Consider the following 18283-nt stretch of genomic DNA (forward strand, 5'->3'; position numbering starts at 1 on the left):
TTATGAGAATAATCTACAGCTAAGTAAGTAGGCTAAACATTTACATATTGCAAACTGAGAGGTTTCAATAGAACTAAGTGACAAGGCCATGGGTAGCTGTTATGTTTTTTTCTGCATGCTTCTATGTATTTGAAATAGTTACTAATTTAACAAATATTGCTAATTCCAGTAAAAGTCAGAGTGTGGTATAAAATACATGTAAAAGGAAAAGAATAAACAAATTGGAAGATTGTAATGTTTTAAGATAAGAGTCTAAATGTGAGATTTACACTTGCTTTCTATTTCTTTTATTATTGGCAAAACTAATACAATTACTTGATGTATTATTTCTTACTGAGTTCTTAAGGGTTTTCAATCAATTTTTAAGGATGAAACATAAATGGTGGTTAATTATGAAATGTGTCAAATATATACCAAATATATATTAAATATATATAAATATACAAGTTAAAAGAAACTTATAGTGAACACCCATAAGCTTATCACCTAAATTCTGCCATCAATATTTTACTATACTTGCATTATCACATATATCTTCTGTCCATCCATCAATTCACCTAATTTTTTGAGACACTGCAAACTTGCAGACGTAAGTAAACTTTCCTCTAAATACATTAGCATGCATATCATTAGCTAGAGTTCATCATTTGTTCACAGTTCTTTTTTTGATCGAAAATTTAACACAATGAAATTCAGTAACCTTAGTTTTTATCTTCTTGTAATGTCCACAATGGAGACAGGAAAGTGGGCTGACTAGGGGTCATAGGTCCTGAGGAATGACACAGTGAGTGCTGTCTCTGGAGGCCTAGAGAGGAGCCTGAACTTCCATTAGGGCCCAAAAGTAAGGAGGCACACCTACCCCCAGGGGTGTGGGCAGAGGCCAAGTGGGGAATCTGGACTTCCATTCTCACCTGGCAGTAATGGTGTCAGAGGCCTGCTAAAATACAAGTTAAACTTATTAAGATCCAGAGACTCCCAACACTCAAAATGTCCAGGATACAATAAAAAAAAGAAAAAAATCATTCATTATACCAAGTACCAGGAAAATCTCAACTTGAATGAGATTGGTATCAAAAGATACCAATACTGAGATGACACAGATATTGGAATTATTTGACAAGCATTTTAAAGCAGCCATCTAAAAATGTTTCAATAAACAACTATGGAGATGCTTAAAAGAAATTTAAAACATAGAAAGAAATACAAAGTCTCAAGAAAGAAATAAGGAAATCTCAACAAAAAAATGAAAGATAAAGGAGACCCTAATGGAAATTCTAGAACTGGAAAATACAATAACCAAGATTAAAAACAGACACACACACATACCTACACAAGTCACTGAAGAGACTCAACCACAGAACAGAAAAGAGAGAAAAGAATCAGTGAACTTGAAGATAGGAAAACAGAAACTAAGCAGTCTGAACAACTGAGATAGAATAGATGGGAAAAAATGATCGGGAGCCTCAGGAACCCGTGGGATTATAACAAAAGATCTAACTCACATTCATGTCATCGGAGTCCCAGAGGAGAGGGGAGTTTGGAGCTGGAAAAGTACTTGAGAAAATAATGGCTGAAAAATCCCCAAATTTGGCAAAAGATATAAACCTATGGTTTAAAAAGCTGAGAAAACCCTAAACAGGTTAAACCCAAGAAATCCATGACAAAGTACATAAACTTCTGAAAACTTCTAAACACGATATCTTGAAAGCAGTGAGAGAGAAACACCACCTAGATTCACCTATAGGGAAAAACCAATTCTCATCAGACAGAGGCCAGAGGAAATGGAACAATATTTTTTGAGTGCTTAAAGAAAAGAACTGCCAACCTAGAATTGTATAGCTAGTGAAAATATCCTTCAGGAATAAAGGGGAAACAGGCATTCTCAGATAAAGAAAAACTACGAGAATTTGTAGCCTGCAGACCTACCCTAAAAGAATGGTTAAAGGAAGTTCTCTAAATAGAAAAAACATGATAAATCTCTGAATATCAGGAAGGAAGAACAATGGAAAGAGTAAGAACAAGGGTAAATATGAGAGGTTTCTCTGAAGTTTTCTAAATTATGCTTGATGGTTGAAGGAAAATTCTAACACTGTGTGATGTGGTTCTCAATGTATGTAGAGGAGATATTTAAGACAATTAGAAAGCAGGGAGGGTAAAGAGGTTTAAAGGGAGGTAAGGGAGGTACATGTCACTTCAACTGGAATGTTGACACTAGCCAGCCGTGGGAAGTTATGTAGGTATAAAGTCATACCAAAACCTGTACAAAGAGATCCACTCAACAACACGGCAGACAATTCAGAACGGAGTTCTAAAAAATGTTCAGGTAACACATAGGAAGACAAAAAAATAAAACAGGGGAATGAAAAAGAGGGAACAAAGAGAAGAAATAAAACAGCAGACTCAAGAGTGAAAGATGCCCCTCCAGGACCCGCCTGCTTTGGGATGCTTTTCAGAGCCCTGAGGGAGTTGCTTTTCATATATTACCCAGAATTTATAGTTCTCATCACTGGGCAAGTTATTTGGAGAGGAGCTTACTCAGTCATTATTGGAAGTAGTGTCTCATTAACTAGTTATAGTAATAATGCTTTTTATTTGTAACGTGGCTTAGGCTTATTAAAGAAGTATTCTTGGGCTTCCCTGGTGGCGCAGTGGTTGACAGTCCGCCTGCCGATACAGGGGACACAGGTTCGTGCCCCGGTCCGGGAGGATGCCACATGCCGCCGAGTGGCTGGGCCGGTGAGCCATGGCTGCTGAGCCTGTGCTCCACAACGGGAGAGGCCACAACAGTGAGAGGCCCGCGTACCGCAGAAAAAAAAAAAAAAAGTATTCTTAAGTAAATAGCATGAGTATGTAACTATTAAATATGTTCTCTAACTCCTCAATTTGGAAAATTTGGCAAAAATTTGTTTCATAAACTAACTTCTATTATTTTTATATAAAATAATTTCTACTATTTTGATATATTATTCAAAATAGAATTCTAATCTTTGTTTTATGTTGTCACGTATGAGAATAGCGAGAGGTACAGCAAAAAGCGTGGAACCAGATCTGGGAAAAAGAAGGCAATTCATCTTTTCTTGGTCACTGGCGACACCTACTGGCTCGTTTTTGGCAGTGATCTTGTGCAGAGCATGTAGAAGGAAGGAAAGATCCTTATTTACCCGCAGTGCAGATGAAAGAAAGGCACTTTCCTCATGCTGCGAGTTAGGAGTACACTCAGCAGAAAGAAAGATATCTATCAGTGTTCTCTACCTCACTGCACGTCACCACCATCCACCCAGATGTGGAAGTCAAAGACCTAGTGTCATGCTTGGCGTCCCACTCTCCCTCACCTGCCACATCCAACCCACCACCAACCAAAGTGTGTTGGGTTTTGCCTCCTAAATATCCCTCCGGCCACAGCTCTCATCTCCACTTCCCTAATCTAAGTTACCATCGTCATCTCTCATCTGGTCAACTTATGATGTTCCATGTATTGGTCTAAGTGCTTTACTTACATTAACTCATTTAGTCCTCACATCGACCCTAAGGGATGCACATGAGACAAGACAGCAAGGTCGAGTCATTTGGTCAGCGTCCCACACCCAGTTGGCGGAGCCAGGGTTAATTCCAGGCAAAATGGCTCCAGATTTCGTTTTCTTGAGGCGACACTTGCTGCCCTTTGACCACCACACTGTGACATAGCCCCCAAGTGGTCTACTCAGATCCCTCTGACCCCCGCCCCCCTTCAATCCATCTCCAGAGAGGAGCCAGAAATCATCCCCAAACGTACGTCTAAGTCATGTCCTACCTCTAATGACTTTCCCCGCTTTTAGGGTAAAGACAAAACTCCCTACATCATGGCTTACAACGTCTTACGCTGTACCTCCTGCTTCATCCCGTCCTACACTTCCTCTTGCTGCCCCCACTCAGCCCCCTGGCTCCCCTTCCCAAGTCCTTTCCTGCCAGGGCCCTGGCCTGTGCTGCTCCTTCAGCCAGGTACACACTCCCCTTGTCCCCTTTTCTCTTCATCTCCTTACGGCCTGTTCACCCCTCAGATCTCAAGGGAAGCATCACCCCATCAGGAGGTAGACTATGAAATTGAGATTTTTTTTTAACATCTTTATTGGAGTATAATTGCTTTACAATGGTGTGTTAGTTTCTGCTTTATAACAAAGTGAATCAGTTATACATATACATATGTTCCCATATCTCTTCCCTCTTGCATCTCCCTCCCTCCCACCCTCCCTATCCCACCCCTCTAGGTGGTCACAAAGCACTGAGCTGATCTCCCTGTGCTATGCGGCTGCTTCCCACTAGCTATCTATTTTACGTTTGGTAGTGTATATATGTCCATGCTACTCTCTCACTTTGTCACAGCTTACCCGTCCCCCTCCCCATAACTGAATTCTTTTCTGGTGCTACAAATTTCCCTCTAAGCAATGCTTTCGCTAACATCCCACAAATATTATGCTACATTTTCATTTTTTTGCTCAGTTCAAAATATTTCCTAATTTCCCTTGAAATTTTCTTTTAACCCATTGATTCTTGAGAAATCTGTCGTTTAATTTCTAAGTATTTAAGGATTTTTCCAGTTATCTTTCTGTTTCTGATTTCTAATTCAATCACATGTGATCAAAGACCATACATTGTATGACTTCAATTCTTCTAAATCTGCTCAGGACCATCTATTTTGCTGAATGTTCCATACGCACTAAAAAGAATGCGTACTTTCCTCTTTGGGGGTAAACTGTTGTACAAATGTTAATTAGATCCAGTTTGTTCATGGTGTTATTCTGTTCTCTTATATTCTTACTAATTTTCTGTCTACTTGTTCTACAGTACTGTAGAGAGAAGTATTAAAGTCTCCAATTATGATTGTGGCTTTGCCCATTTCTCCTTTCAGTTTGATCCATTTTTACTGCATGTATTTTGAAGCTCTGATGTTAGGTGTATACACATTTAGGATTGTTACATCTTCTTGGTGAATTGTCCATTTTATCATGTAATGTACCACTTTATTCCCGGTAATTTTCCTTCTTCTGAAGTATACTTTGTCTGATATTAATATGTTTTGAATGGTGTATCTTTTTCCATCCTTCTACTTCTAACCTGCCTATATTATTATGTTTAAGGTGGTTTCTTAAGCATAGCCTATGGTTGGCTCTCTCTCATTCTGTTTTTAATTTGCATTTCTTGGATGACTTATTATATGTTGTGTATCTTTTTATAGACCCATTGGTTTGCCATATTTTCTTTTTTTTAAAACATTTGTACTATACTTTTTAAAAAATTAATTAATTTTTGGCTGCACTGGGTCTTTGTTGCTGTGCGCGGGCTTTCTCTAGTTATGGCGAGCAGGAGCTACTCTCCGTTGCAGTGTGTGGGCTTCTCACTGCGGTGGCTTCTCTTGTTGCAGAGCACGGGCTCTAGGCACGCGGGCTTCAGTAGTTGTGGCGTGCAGGCTCAGTAGCTGTGGCTCGCGGGTTCTAGAGCGCAGGCTCAGTAGTTGTGGCACACGGGCTTAGTTGCTCCGACACATGTGGGATCTTCCCGGACCAGGGCTTGAACCCATGTCCCCTGCATTGGCAGGCGGATTCTTAACCACTGCGCCACCAGGGAAGCCCCCATATTTTCTTTAAGTGCCTGTTCAAGCCTTTTGTCAATTAAAAAAACCTGAGTTATCTTTTTTATTTCTTGGATATCCTTGAATCGTTCCTGACCGTAGGGGGAAAGTATGCAACATTTCACATTAAGTGTGATGATGCTAGTAGCTTTGCTTTAGCTTTCTTTTGTTGCCCTCTACCAATTTGAAGTTCCCTTCTGTTCTTAGTTTGGTGAGAACTTTTTTAAAATCATAAGTGGGTGTTAAAATTTGTCAACTGCTTTTTCTGCATCTATTGAGATGATCAGGTGATTTTTGTTCTTTGGTTCTGTTAATATGGCAAATTACAATAATCTATTATCAAATGTTAAATATTGGTTACACAGGTGTGTACATTTGAATTCCTGGAATAAACCCCAATTAGTCATGATATACTGTCGTTTTTTATACATGGCTAGATTCAATTTGCTAATATTTTGTTTAAGATTTTAGTTTATATATTCATAAGGAATACTGGTCGTGTAATTTTTCTTTTTTGTAATGTCTCGTCATATTTTGGTATCATGTTTTTCCTGGCCTCGTGAAATGAGATGGGAAGCATTTCCTCTTTATCTATTCTTTGGAAGTTTGTGTACTATTGGTATTATTTCTTCCTTAAATGTTTGGAGGAATCCACCAGTGAAACCATCTGGGTCTGGAGTTTTCTTTATTGGAAGATTTTTAATTACTGTTTCAATTTCTTTAACAGGGGTCATTCAAATTGTTCTATTTCTTCTTGTGTCAGTTTCATTAAGTTATGGTTTTCAAAGAATTTATCTGTTTATTGATGTTATCAAATTTACTGCCATAAAGTTGTTTACAACATCCCCTGCTTATCCCTTTAATGTGGGCAGGATCTGTGCTGAGGTCTCCATTTTCATGTCAGATGGTGATCATGTAACCAAGCAGGACCCTATGAGGCCTTCCCAGAAAAGAGCCCCACCCCTGTCCTCCACCTGCCTTTTGTCTGTAGAAAAACGTCAGTCAAAGCATAAATTTAATCAGAGAAGTGAAAAAATGCAGAAAGAAAGGAAAACAGTCAAGCAAGACAAAATAGTAATACTTTAGCCATTAAACAAAATCAAGGACCTTTAGTTCTTCCTGAAGGGCTATAGATAATATTCTGAGCCATGTCCTGTGAGCTGTTTTGCAGATACTGAAACCCCCTCCAGGTGGGAGAACTTAACTGTGTGCTGCCCACAAGCACGGCAGACCCCAGACTGGTTGGAACCAGAAGGTTGATGATGTTGACTCCCAATTACCTCACCACCAGCCAATCAGAAGAATGTCCGTGAGCCGATCACGCTCTGCTCCTTGAGCACTATAACACTCTTCACTACCTGCTCCAGGGTGGAACACAGAGTTCTGAGGGCATTAGCCTACTGTGGCCCCCTCTGCCTGGCAAAGCAATAAAGCTCTTCTTTTCTACTTCACCCAAAACTCTGTTTCCGTGTTTCTATTTGGCACCGGTGAACAGAGGCAGAGTTTCGGCAACAATCATTTGTTTTCTTTCTCTCTTTTAAAATTTCTTGATCAGTCTTACTAGGCACCTCTCAATTTTATTAATCTTTTCAAAGAATAAACTTTGCCTTTTCTGACTTTCTCTTGTTTTCTACTTCATTAATTTCTACTCTTTATTATTTCCTCCATTCTACTTCCTTTGGGATTGATTCACTCTTCCTTTTCTAGGCTCTTGAGTTTGAGCTTAGATCACTGATTTAAAAATCTTTCTTCTTGTCTAGTGTATGCAATTAAAGTCATAAAGTTCTATCCATGCACTGTTTCATCTGTATCTCATAAAAAGAGTTATTCAAATTTTTTGGTACTGGGTAAAAAATATTCTCTTAGGAATCAGAGAGGCACAGAATGGAAAAGGACACAAGGCAACTGTCAGGTTATGGTAATGCTCCATATGTTGCCTGGGATGTTGGTTATACAGGTGTGTACACCTGTCAAAAATGCAATACTCTAACCTTCAAACCTGAACTGTATACAATACTAGAAGATAGGCATCAGTACCTTTTTGTAAGTGAAAAATCTAAGGCTCAGAGGCGTTAACTGTGACGTATAAATATCACACACTTAGCAATTGAAAGACCCAGGAGTTAAGTCTGTGTCATCAGAACACATGTAGTTTGCACTGTACCACACATCATTTTATATAGATACTTATACACACACACACGGAGAGAGAGAGAGGTTGAGAGGGAGAAAGAGACAGACAGACCCTGTGCAGTACGTGGTTAATATGTGGCGTTAACATATGGTGGCAACCGGTTTAAGTCCTCAGCAAGCTCACCTTATTGCCGTCAAACAGACAGAAGCGCACGTGTCTGCTCAGAACCTGGATGCTCACTCCTGGAAGAGGAATCATCTTACAGCTCCAGAGGGTCAGAATCAAGGAAACACGACTTGGTCTTGACCTAATCTGAGAGAAAAATTAGTTATGAGGAAGGTTTACTTTTATGACTTATAAGACAAATTCATTTTCAAAGCACCTTTTGTAAATGCTTAAGAAAATGCATATAGAATAAAAAAGAACAAAAGAATAAATTTTGCACACAACATACACACACAAGAAAAGTTTCAATAGTCTGTTTAATTTAACCCAAAACTTCAGTTAAAATTTTCATAAATATTTGTATTTAAAATATTTGCTTTGGGGACTTCCCTGGTGGTCCAGTGGTAAAGAATCCACCTTACAATGCAGGGGACGTGGGTTTGATCCCTGGTCAGGGAACTAAGATCCCACATGACGCAGGGCAACTAAGCCCGCGTGCCACAATTACTGAGCTTGCGCGCCTCAACAAGAGAGCTTGCGGGCCACAAACTACAGAGCCCACGCGCTCTGGACCCCGCATGCCACAACTAGAGAAGAGAAAACCCGCACGCCACAACTGGAGAGAGGCCCAAGTGCCGCAACGAACCTCCCGCATGCCGCAACTAAGACCTGACACAGCCAAAAATAAATAAATAAATCTTCTAAAAAATTTTGCATTTTTTTGTTAAATACACAAAAATTGTGATGAAAAGAACAGTCAGTACAATCAGGGAAAAAGAATGACCTGACCATGGAATCAACTGTATTCCAGGTTCGTTCTTACAGCTCCTTCTTACATAAGGCAGGTCCGCATAGAAGGTCACCACAGCATAGTGACCAGTGACACCTGGCGTTAATATTATCCAGCTAGCTCCTCCTTGTTTCAATTCCAAGCATTTATCTACATTATTCCCTGGCTTCTAATATAGATGTTTTGACAGAGAGAACGCACTGACCATTGGATGTAGTTATTCAGTTCTACTTCACAAGATAATTCAGAATGTCAATTAAAAAAAACTGGCATTCTAGTTTTTTTTAATTTAAGAACATCTTCAATTCTTAACATTCTGCTTTATGGTCCTGGGCCTTTCCATTTAAATAACATATCACTGAAAAAACTCAGACAATGTTTAACAGTTTGTCACCTTTTCCATTAAAAAATGAGAGCTGACAATTAAGGTCTCTGTGTACAAGTTCACAAAATTAAATGCTATTTATTCAGTACTAGTATACTACAAACACCAAATATAACATATTTGTAAACTTGCAATAGGAGATATTTAATGCTAAAAAGATTCCAGGCATGCTTGGGTTGAGAAGGAAAAGAGTACGAAAATTCTGCACCACCCCTTCCCACAAAACCTGGCCACACTGGGTTCTCTTATTCTTCCCTGAGGCTCTGGGGGAGCAAGGAAGAAAAGGCAGAAGGTAAACAGGAAGGGGAGTGAGGGGCTCAAATGCAGTTTATATCTTCTAAGGAGGAGAACTGAATGTCAAGAGCATTTCCTACTTCAAATAAGGGGGATACCAGTAATCCTCCGCTCCAAGCTCCCCACAAAGTATAATCAGAAAGTACTGCCAAGTTCCTCATTCCTATTTAATTAATATTACTACTGCCACTAATAATAATGATACTGGCTAACATTTACTAAGTTATCATCATGTGTCAGGCACTGTTCTAAGCCCTTCACACATTCAGTGCAATTCTCATAATAACCCTATGTTGGAAGTATTACTACTATTTTTCCCTTTTTACAGATGAAAAAATTGAGGCAAAGAATGATGAAGATTGATGCCTAGTATTATTTCCTTTGTAACAATGGGAGAAGAGAGCAGTGGAGAAGAGAAACAAGATAACGTCAAGGTAACAGACCCAAGTTCTGTCTCAGCCATGAAACTGTCACTAAGTGTTTCAAAATTACAATGCGGAGACAATTTTTTTTTGTTTTTTTATAATGCATTAATCAATTTACGTTACCTGTATATTTGCAACCATGACAAAATCTGGAAAATTTATAATTTTACTGACAGTAACCATACTTACAGAGCCCGTTTTAGCATCCCACATTAGATCTTTGAAGGCCAGTTGTGAAGTAGTGAGCTCTGGTTGTAAGAAGTAACTTGCTCGAAATTGATTCCCTGCAAAAATAATTGTTCCTTTATTTTCTTACAAAGAACGAATGAAATTCAAAACCCCAAATTCATGATGTTATGGTACAAACTTAGGAAACAGACATTGAAAATGCCAAGCTGTTTACTAGAAACTTGCTTCCTAAGACAGATATACCAACAGAGATAAGAACAACGGCAGGAAATGTAAGGATAGAAGCACATGAGAGCTGATCTTAAAGTGGCTTTAGGAAAGATCTTAAAGACTTTTAGGCCAGTAACATGCCCCATGATGAAGATGAGCCATTCAAATATTTTTGTAAAATGCAGAAAATCTGTGAACACTTTTTAGATATTTTAGAAAAAGTATATAATCATTAATTTTACTTCTTAACACAAAAGCATTTTAATACTGTTCTTCCATACTCGTGTCATGACGAATACCTATTACAAAATCATTTTACTCACCCAAGAACTCATTTTTGAGTTCCTACTCTGCCAGGTGCTATGCTGGGAGCTGGAAACATAAACGTGAATCAGAGAAATATGGCCCCTGCCCTCATTAGCTTACACTTCAGTGGGGGAAACTGTTACAAAAAATAAGTAGACAAAAGACAAAATAATTATAAGCTGACTTAGACTTATAAAGGGTGCTCAAGTGAATGGGAGTAGGAAGGCCTACATGGAAGGTGTCTCTGGGAATGTACCCTGAGACCCAAAGCATGAGAAGCGGGGAATTCCCTGGCGGTCCAGTGGTTAGGACTCCACAAGGGCCCGGGTATGACCCCTGGTCAGGGAACTAAGATCCCACAAGCTGCGCAGCACAGCCCAAAATAATAATAATAATAGATCAATAAATAAATAAATAAAAAGAGATTTATAATAAAAAACAAAAATAAAACAAAGCATGAGAAGGAGCTGGGTGTTCAGGGAGGGCTGAGAAGAGCCTCCCGACAGAGAAGCCTCAAAGCGGCCCTTCCACAGATGACTCAGCAGCTCAGGGTATACAGGGGAGCCTCGCCACAACATTATTCCTCTTTAAAATGAGCTTATGAACAAATGTTGCCAAGTACAGGGCAATCCAAGAATGAGTAAGGAAACAGAAACAGCGAATAGGGAAAACTCTTTGGAAAAGTGTCACTGTGAGGAAAAGCAGAGAAAGGGAGGCTTCATCCAGAATGGGACAGGGTTGCGGGGAGCTGGTCCGTAAAGGTGGGAGGTTTTAGGTTTGCTAGGACTACTGATGAGGGAATCAGCCAGTGGGGCAGGGGAGAGCAGGCTGAAGATACAGGAAAATGTTGATCAAAGAGTCGTGTTTTTGAAATAATGGAAGGGGGCTTGGCCTCTGATAGGATCAGGGCTCCTTCCTCCTTCACAAGCAAGATGAAGGAAAAGATGAGCGTCCAAGAGATGTGAGATGTTACAACTTTTTCAATGACTTGCTTTGGCTGGGCCAGAAAAATTAGATGTAAACCATGACTGCTTAACTGAAAGTCTGTGGTGGCTGATGGACGCCTGTTACCTTCCTCCAGAAGCTGGAAGAGGGTGGAAGGCCTGAACCCGGCAGGAATAGCTCCCATCGTGGTCAGTACGTCAACGGTGTTAATCTGCTGAAGAGAGTAAAACAAAAATTTGCTTGGTTTCATTCATGTTTCCTCACCTCTAGGATACTCTCTCTTTATCACTGTAGCAACTACAACCCCCGAAAGAAAAATACAAATGTACAGACTTTAGCGGAAGAATATAGCAATTTAACCCCCAATTCCTGAGAAGACGCCACTGCTGAATCCTAGCCTTTCCTGAGGACCTAAGCCCCATGCAGTGCCCAGGGGGCTGAGCTCTGTGCTCCAGACCTGCTGCTTCCTGCATGGCCCCCATCAAAATGGCCTGTCCTGCTCCACAAAGTACTGCCCTGTCACAGATGAGTTGATATCATAAACCGATATGCACTGAAGAATTAATGGCTTTTTTGTACACTATATGTACATACACACACTCACACGCACACTCACGCATGCACACACGTGCATGTCCATGTAAGTGATAAGTAGGGTAAAAAAGGCAGAAAGAATATATTTACTAAATGGTTAGTGATGATTACTTATGGAAGGAGTGGATTTTCATTTTGTTATGCAACTTTTTAAATGATAGGATTATTGATAGTTTCTTACTTTTTCTTTTTTTTTTTTGGTTGCGCCCCATGGCCTGTCTTAGTTCCCCGACCAGGGATCAAACCCATGCCCCCTACATTGGAAGTGTGGAGTCTCAACCACTGGACCACCAGGGAAGTCCCAAGTTTCTTACTTTTTTGAGCTTTTTGGAATTTTTTAATATTAACAAAATTTAACAACTGTCTTTACCCAAATGATAGAAAATTCAAGCAGAATCAATGAGAGACATTTCCAAGCCCTCATAGGCATAGGCTTACTAAACCAGAAATATGTTTTAATGCTCTGTGCATTCCATGCTCTGTATCCTGCTTAAGATCCAACGCTTTCATTTAAAGTTTCCATCCTGTTTTGAATCTGAACTCTTATCAGAGCTATTAGGTAACAAAACGAGACATCATTAATAAGACAGGAGATACCAACCTCTGAGATGGCTTTTCGGACAGCACTCCAATGAGAATCGGTTCTAGGGAGAAACGGTAGCTAGGTGAGCGTACAGAAAGTTTATGCCTATTCACTCAATTAGGGAAGTTCATTAATCAAAGAACAAAGTATATAATTGTAACTTCTGAAAACCTGAAAGAGTCTACCCGCAACTAAGCATAATAGCATGTGCTAACAATAATCACCAAGTTAAAGTTGTAATGATCTTAAGCAAACAGTAATATGAAAAGCCCTGCTCCCAAACTATCAGCTGTTTCCATTTCAAGAAATTCTTGAATTACGTATAATAGTAAAAATAAACAAATAAAATGTTTCTTAAACCTACTTTGATGTCCCCTCACACCTTTTTACCTTTGTTTAACTTCTGCTCCTTCTGCCGTTTCATCCCCTACCTCTACATCTTCTTCACTGCCTTCTTCACTAGACTCCGGGCCTTCTTCTTTATTACAGGGCTGAAAAATTATTGAAATATGAAGTACTTTTTACCTAATGCAAAAATCAACCAATAAGCTTACTTTCAGAAAGGCTCAAGTGTAGACAGGGATTTAGTATATGATGGGCATATAAAAAATCAGTGGAAAAAGATTTCAATACATGGTTGATGTCACTATATGAAAAAATTACAATGACAGAGGCAGAGAACAAGTTTAATAAAAATAAATGCCAGATGGGACTTATTCAAATGAAAAAAAAAAAAGAAAAGACAAAAAAGCAAAAAGAACTATAGAAGAGTTAGAAGAAAATAATCTTTTTTTTTTCTTTTTTTTGGCCACGCCACATGGCGCGTGGATCTTAGTTCCCAAACCAGGGATCAAACCTGCGCGCCCTGCAGTGGAAGTGTGGAGTCTTAACCACTGGACCTCCAGGGAAGTCCCCGAAGAAAATAATCTTGAGATTCGAAAGCCCTTTCCAGTCATGATACCAAAACCATGTAACTTTGATTTAACTACATAAAAAATAAAACATGGCTGAAAGTCAACAAAGAAGATATCTGCCACAAGTTTCTAAGGGTTGATATCCTTATCATCAAGATATGACAAAAACTCTTATAAATCAATATAATTTTCAAAAATCCCTTACAAAAATGAACTGAAAAGGCAATTTACAAAGAAGAAATAGAAATGGTCATAAAGCAAATGAAATCGTGCTCAACCTCACTAGCAGTACAATAAATGCAAATAAAAAACAATAATGAGAGGGCTTCCCTGGTGGCGCAGTGGTTGGGAGTCCGCCTGCCGATGCAGGGGACACGGGTTCATGCCCCGGTCCGGGAAGATCCCACATGCCGCGGAGCGGCTGGGCCCGTGAGCCATGGCCGCTGAGCCTGCACATCCGGAGCCTGTGCTCCGCAATGGGAGAGGCCACAGCAGTGAGAGGCCCGCGTACTGCAAAAAAAAAAAAAAAAGATAAAAAACAATAATGAGCCTTTTGGGTTTTTGGTCTATCACACTGGCAAAAAGATTGATGACAACCATCACTGGCAAATGTGTAGACAAACAAGCACTCTCGGCTGCTGGAGATGGGAGTCCAAATAGGCATAACTTTCCTAAAAGGAAAAATGGCAAATTCAATCAAAATACAAAGGTGTAAACCCTTTGCACCAGCAATGAGCATTCAGGAATTTATTTAAGGGGAATAACCAGACAGTCTACAAGGTATATGTACAGACTGATCACAACACAGGGTCTTCTTTTCTAACAGAATCCCTGAATATAGCAATGAATCAGCTAAAAGACTACATTTTCCAAGCCCTCCTTGCAGGTAGGTGTTGTCAAGAAACTCAATTCTGGCCAAGGAGGTATAACTGGAAGTTTTTTGTGTAACTTCCAAGAAACCTTTAAAAGACTGCAACTCATGCCTTTTGACTTCTTCTTCCCCTTTCCTCTTTCACTGCTTGGAACTGTTAATAACGAAAGATCTAGCAGCCAACCTAAGCTAAAGAGATAACAACCCTAGGAAGAGCTGCTCGCACCTACCCACAGGGTAAAATAGTAGATAGGGCCCTACCATTCCTTGACTGCCCATCTCCACACTTCCTCCACACACAAGAGAAATATGCTTCTACCTTATTTAGGCCACTATTTTGGAGCTCTTCTGTAACTCATAGCGGAAGCTAATCTTACCTTCTTTGCAATGTCATTTATAGTTATTATAGGTTGGAAACCTAAATGTCCATCTAAATGAGACTGGAATACTATGCTACCATTGAAACAGATGACCCAGAACTGAGCTGGGCAATAGGGCAGGCACTCACCACCTGTGCCTACTGACACTTGAAATGTGACCAGTCTAAACTGAGATGTGCTATTTAAGTGTAAAATATACACTAGAATTTGAAGACTTAGCATTAAAAAAAAAGAAAGGATTTTAAAATATTGATTATACATTGAAATGAGATAATATGTTTGATATGTTGGATAAAATAAATTATTAAAAATAATGTCACCGGGCTTCCCTGGTGGTGCAGTGGTTAAGAATCCGCCTGTCAATGCAGGCGACACGGGTTCGATCCCTGGTCCAGGAAGATCCCACATACCGCGGAGCAACTAAGCTCGTGTGCCACAACTACTGAGCCTGTGCTCTAGAGCCCGCAAGCCACAACTACTGAGCCCGTGTGCCACAACTACTGAAGCCTGTGTGCCTAGAGCCTGTGCTCCACAACAAGAGAAGCCACTGCAATGAGAAGCCTGCACACCGCAATGAAGAGTAGCCCCCACTCGCCACAACTAAAGAAAGCCTGCGCGCAGCAATGAAGACCCAACACAGCCAAAAATAAACAAATTAATTTAAAAAAAAATTAATAATGTCACCTGTTTCCCTTTACTTTTAAAAAATGTGTGTGGTATAATAAAAATACATATTTGGTCTTTATGCCAGTCCTTGGCACAGAGTTCCTAAAACTCTTAGAATTTCCTGAGTGACAGAAGTGTCTTTTGTTATTCATAACAAGCCCCTTTCAAACATACTTGAGTTTATGCTCATGAGGTCATGGCTTGGGGAGGGGTGGGTGCTGGTGGCCAGAGGAACCAGTGATTAGAAGGTGGAAACTTTTAGTGCCCCCCACCCCCTCACCTTCAGGGAGGGAAAAGGAGCTAGAGATTGAATTTAATCACTGACGGCCAATGATTCGATCAATCGTGTCTATGTAATGAAACCTCCCAAAAATCCCTAAAAGACAGGGTTTAGGGAGCTTCTGGGTTGGCCATCACTTGAAGTGCTGGCAGGGTGGTTCCAGGAGCACATGGAAGAACCAGGTCCCACTCCCTCCCTCTCCCAATACCTTGCCCTGCACACCTCTTCCATTTGGCTGTTCCTGAACTATATCCTTTATAATGAACTGGGAAGCAAAAGTGAGGTGTTTCCTGAGATCTGTGGTCCCTCTAGCAAATTATTGAACCTGAGGAAAGGTGTGGGAACTTCCAAGTTTAGAGCCGGTCACACAGAAGCACAGCTAGCCCCGGGGACTTGTGACGGGCATCTGAAGTGGGGCAGTCTTACGGGACTGAGCCCTTACCTTGTGGAGGTCTGTGCTAACTCCAGGAGCTAGTGTCAGAATTGAACTGAATTGTTGGATACCTGGTTGGTTTCAAAGAATCAGTGTGGAAAAAAAACATGTATTTGGTGTCAGAAAAGAAACACATAGTTGCTGTTAGAAGTGGTGCGAAGAAAAACAAGACAGCTCGGTGTCGTTACTAGAAAATTTTAAATTACATTTGTGGTTTGCATTATATTTCTATTGGACAGCACTGACCTATATATATTGGCACAGAAAATGACCATGCTATATTATGAAATGTGAAGGAAATAGGCCATAAACATGCATATATAGTATGTCCACATCTTAGTAAAGGGTCGTATATTTGTGGAAGTTAAAACAAAGTTAACTGTGGTTTTGTTTCACAACAAATAATAAATACCTATTAATTTTTATGATCAACGTTAATCCACAGAACATCTTCATTGTGGGATAGCATGCTAGGGCTCAGCTACATAACAGCACTTCACAGGTCTCCAGCACTATACTACACAGTATCTTTCCCATGCTCCGTCCCTCTGCAACTGAGGCAAATTCTATACCTTAAGTCATTCACTAGTCAATTGATCAAAGACTACATCTTAGTGTTTTCTTATAAATGAAAAAATGTCTTGAAGAAGAAAAAGGAAAGAATAAACAAAAAAGACTAACCTCCAAGTACGTTCTGGGAATAAGACCTTTGTTTCCTTTGGCATTCTTAGCCATCCACCAACCATCAGGGTTTTTTTCAATTATAAGGAGAATTTCCCCTTTCTTAAAGAAAATAAAAGTAAAAATTTTTAAATTAAAATTTACCCGTAAATTCAGAATTATCAACATGAAAACTATTCTCAAAAACAGAAGAGCGTCTACTCTTTTTACCATTTTACTACCAGGTAACTTTGATAACAGGATTTCGCCTGACTACCGCTTGTAAATCTTAATTATCACTTATTTTATTTAAACAGATTGAGTCTTTGAAAAGTTAATATCAGGAATATCTAATCCAGGAATACAGGTAGAGTTTTCTTACTACGTTAGGTACGAAAATTTATCCTTCAGTTAGCTTCCAGTCTGTTTCGACTACCTTAAATGTAAGGTCTCCGACTTGCTGAGCCGTAAAATCTCCAATAGCAACGTATTCTCCACTTGCGGCCTCTTCATCTTCTTCTTCTTCTTCTTCTTCTTCATCTTCTTCAGCAGAACTGTCATCGTCCTCTCCTTCAGTAAGCGCCCCAGTTCTGCAAAAAATAATTCTTTGACAAGGGTCACCTGAAATAACGTATAAGAACAGATCCAGATCGAGTATGAGTATAACTTCTACATATAGAACTGGTCTATATTTGGAAGTGGCAAATAAAGGGAATAAAGGGAAAGTGCAACTAAGTTTCTACCATCTAGCAAAGAATATGTGACCGAGGAACTGAGAGTGATGAGGAGTTAATATATCTGAGGAACGTATGTGATCTGGTGAAGCATGTGCTGGACTGGAGGCCAAGAGACTTGCACTGAAATCTTGGATTCATCCATTCAGCAGACGCTGCTTGAGCATTATTGTACAGTGATTAGAGCACGGGCTCTGAGTTTAAGTTCTGGTTCTATCTCCTTCTCACTGAGTGACCTTGGATAGGTTTCTTTTTATCTCCCCATTTCTCATTGGTAAAGTGGAGATAATAATAGAACCTGCCTCACAGGGTCATCATGAAGATGAGAGGAGTTACAAACTTGCAAAGTGTTTACAACAGTGTCTGCAGGCTTTCAATAAAAGTCGGCGATGATGATGATGATGATATATGTCAGGTTCCGTGTCAGACACAGTAGATACAGAGAAAAACAAGACACAATTCCCTGTCCTCAAGGAGGACAATGAAAACAATCTATCAGACGGATAAGTACTATATAGTTCAACAGATACTGCAGCAGAGGTAAACACGGGATACTAAGGAAGCACAAGAGAGACACCTAACCTCGACTGCACGGGTGGAGATCAGAAAGCCTTAGAATTAGGTCTTGAGGGATGAGTTGGAATTAATCAGGTAAAAGGGGAGTAGAAAAGTAAGGAAGGGAGTGGAGAAAGGAGGCTCAAGATCAGGGAACCTCAAGTA

The 18283-nt window shown here is 39.8% G+C and overlaps 1 protein-coding gene across 4 annotated transcripts in view; it reads right to left on the reverse strand.

Annotated features, from left to right (window-relative positions):
* The window catches only part of NPHP1 (nephrocystin 1), a 73868-nt gene that overhangs the window by 35602 nt on the left and 19983 nt on the right, over positions 1-18283 (reverse strand). For 3 of the 4 annotated variants that reach the window (XR_009543987.1, XR_009543988.1, XM_060168460.1), the window contains exons 5-11: positions 17266-17419; positions 16851-16952; positions 13016-13116; positions 12644-12686; positions 11575-11662; positions 9988-10082; positions 7923-8051 (exon numbers count right to left, since the gene is read on the reverse strand). Coding sequence is in view for 1 of the 4 variants with exons in the window: in XM_060168460.1 (XP_060024443.1) it covers positions 7923-8051; positions 9988-10082; positions 11575-11662; positions 12644-12686; positions 13016-13116; positions 16851-16952; positions 17266-17419 (712 nt within the window). In the remaining 3 variants the exon portion in view is untranslated. The remainder of the gene's footprint in view (positions 1-7922; positions 8052-9987; positions 10083-11574; positions 11663-12643; positions 12687-13015; positions 13117-16850; positions 16953-17265; positions 17420-18283) is intronic. The other variant, XR_009543989.1, reaches the window with a different exon arrangement.

This window comes from Lagenorhynchus albirostris, chromosome 13, assembly GCF_949774975.1.
Source record: "Lagenorhynchus albirostris chromosome 13, mLagAlb1.1, whole genome shotgun sequence".
NCBI lineage: Eukaryota > Metazoa > Chordata > Mammalia > Artiodactyla > Delphinidae > Lagenorhynchus > Lagenorhynchus albirostris.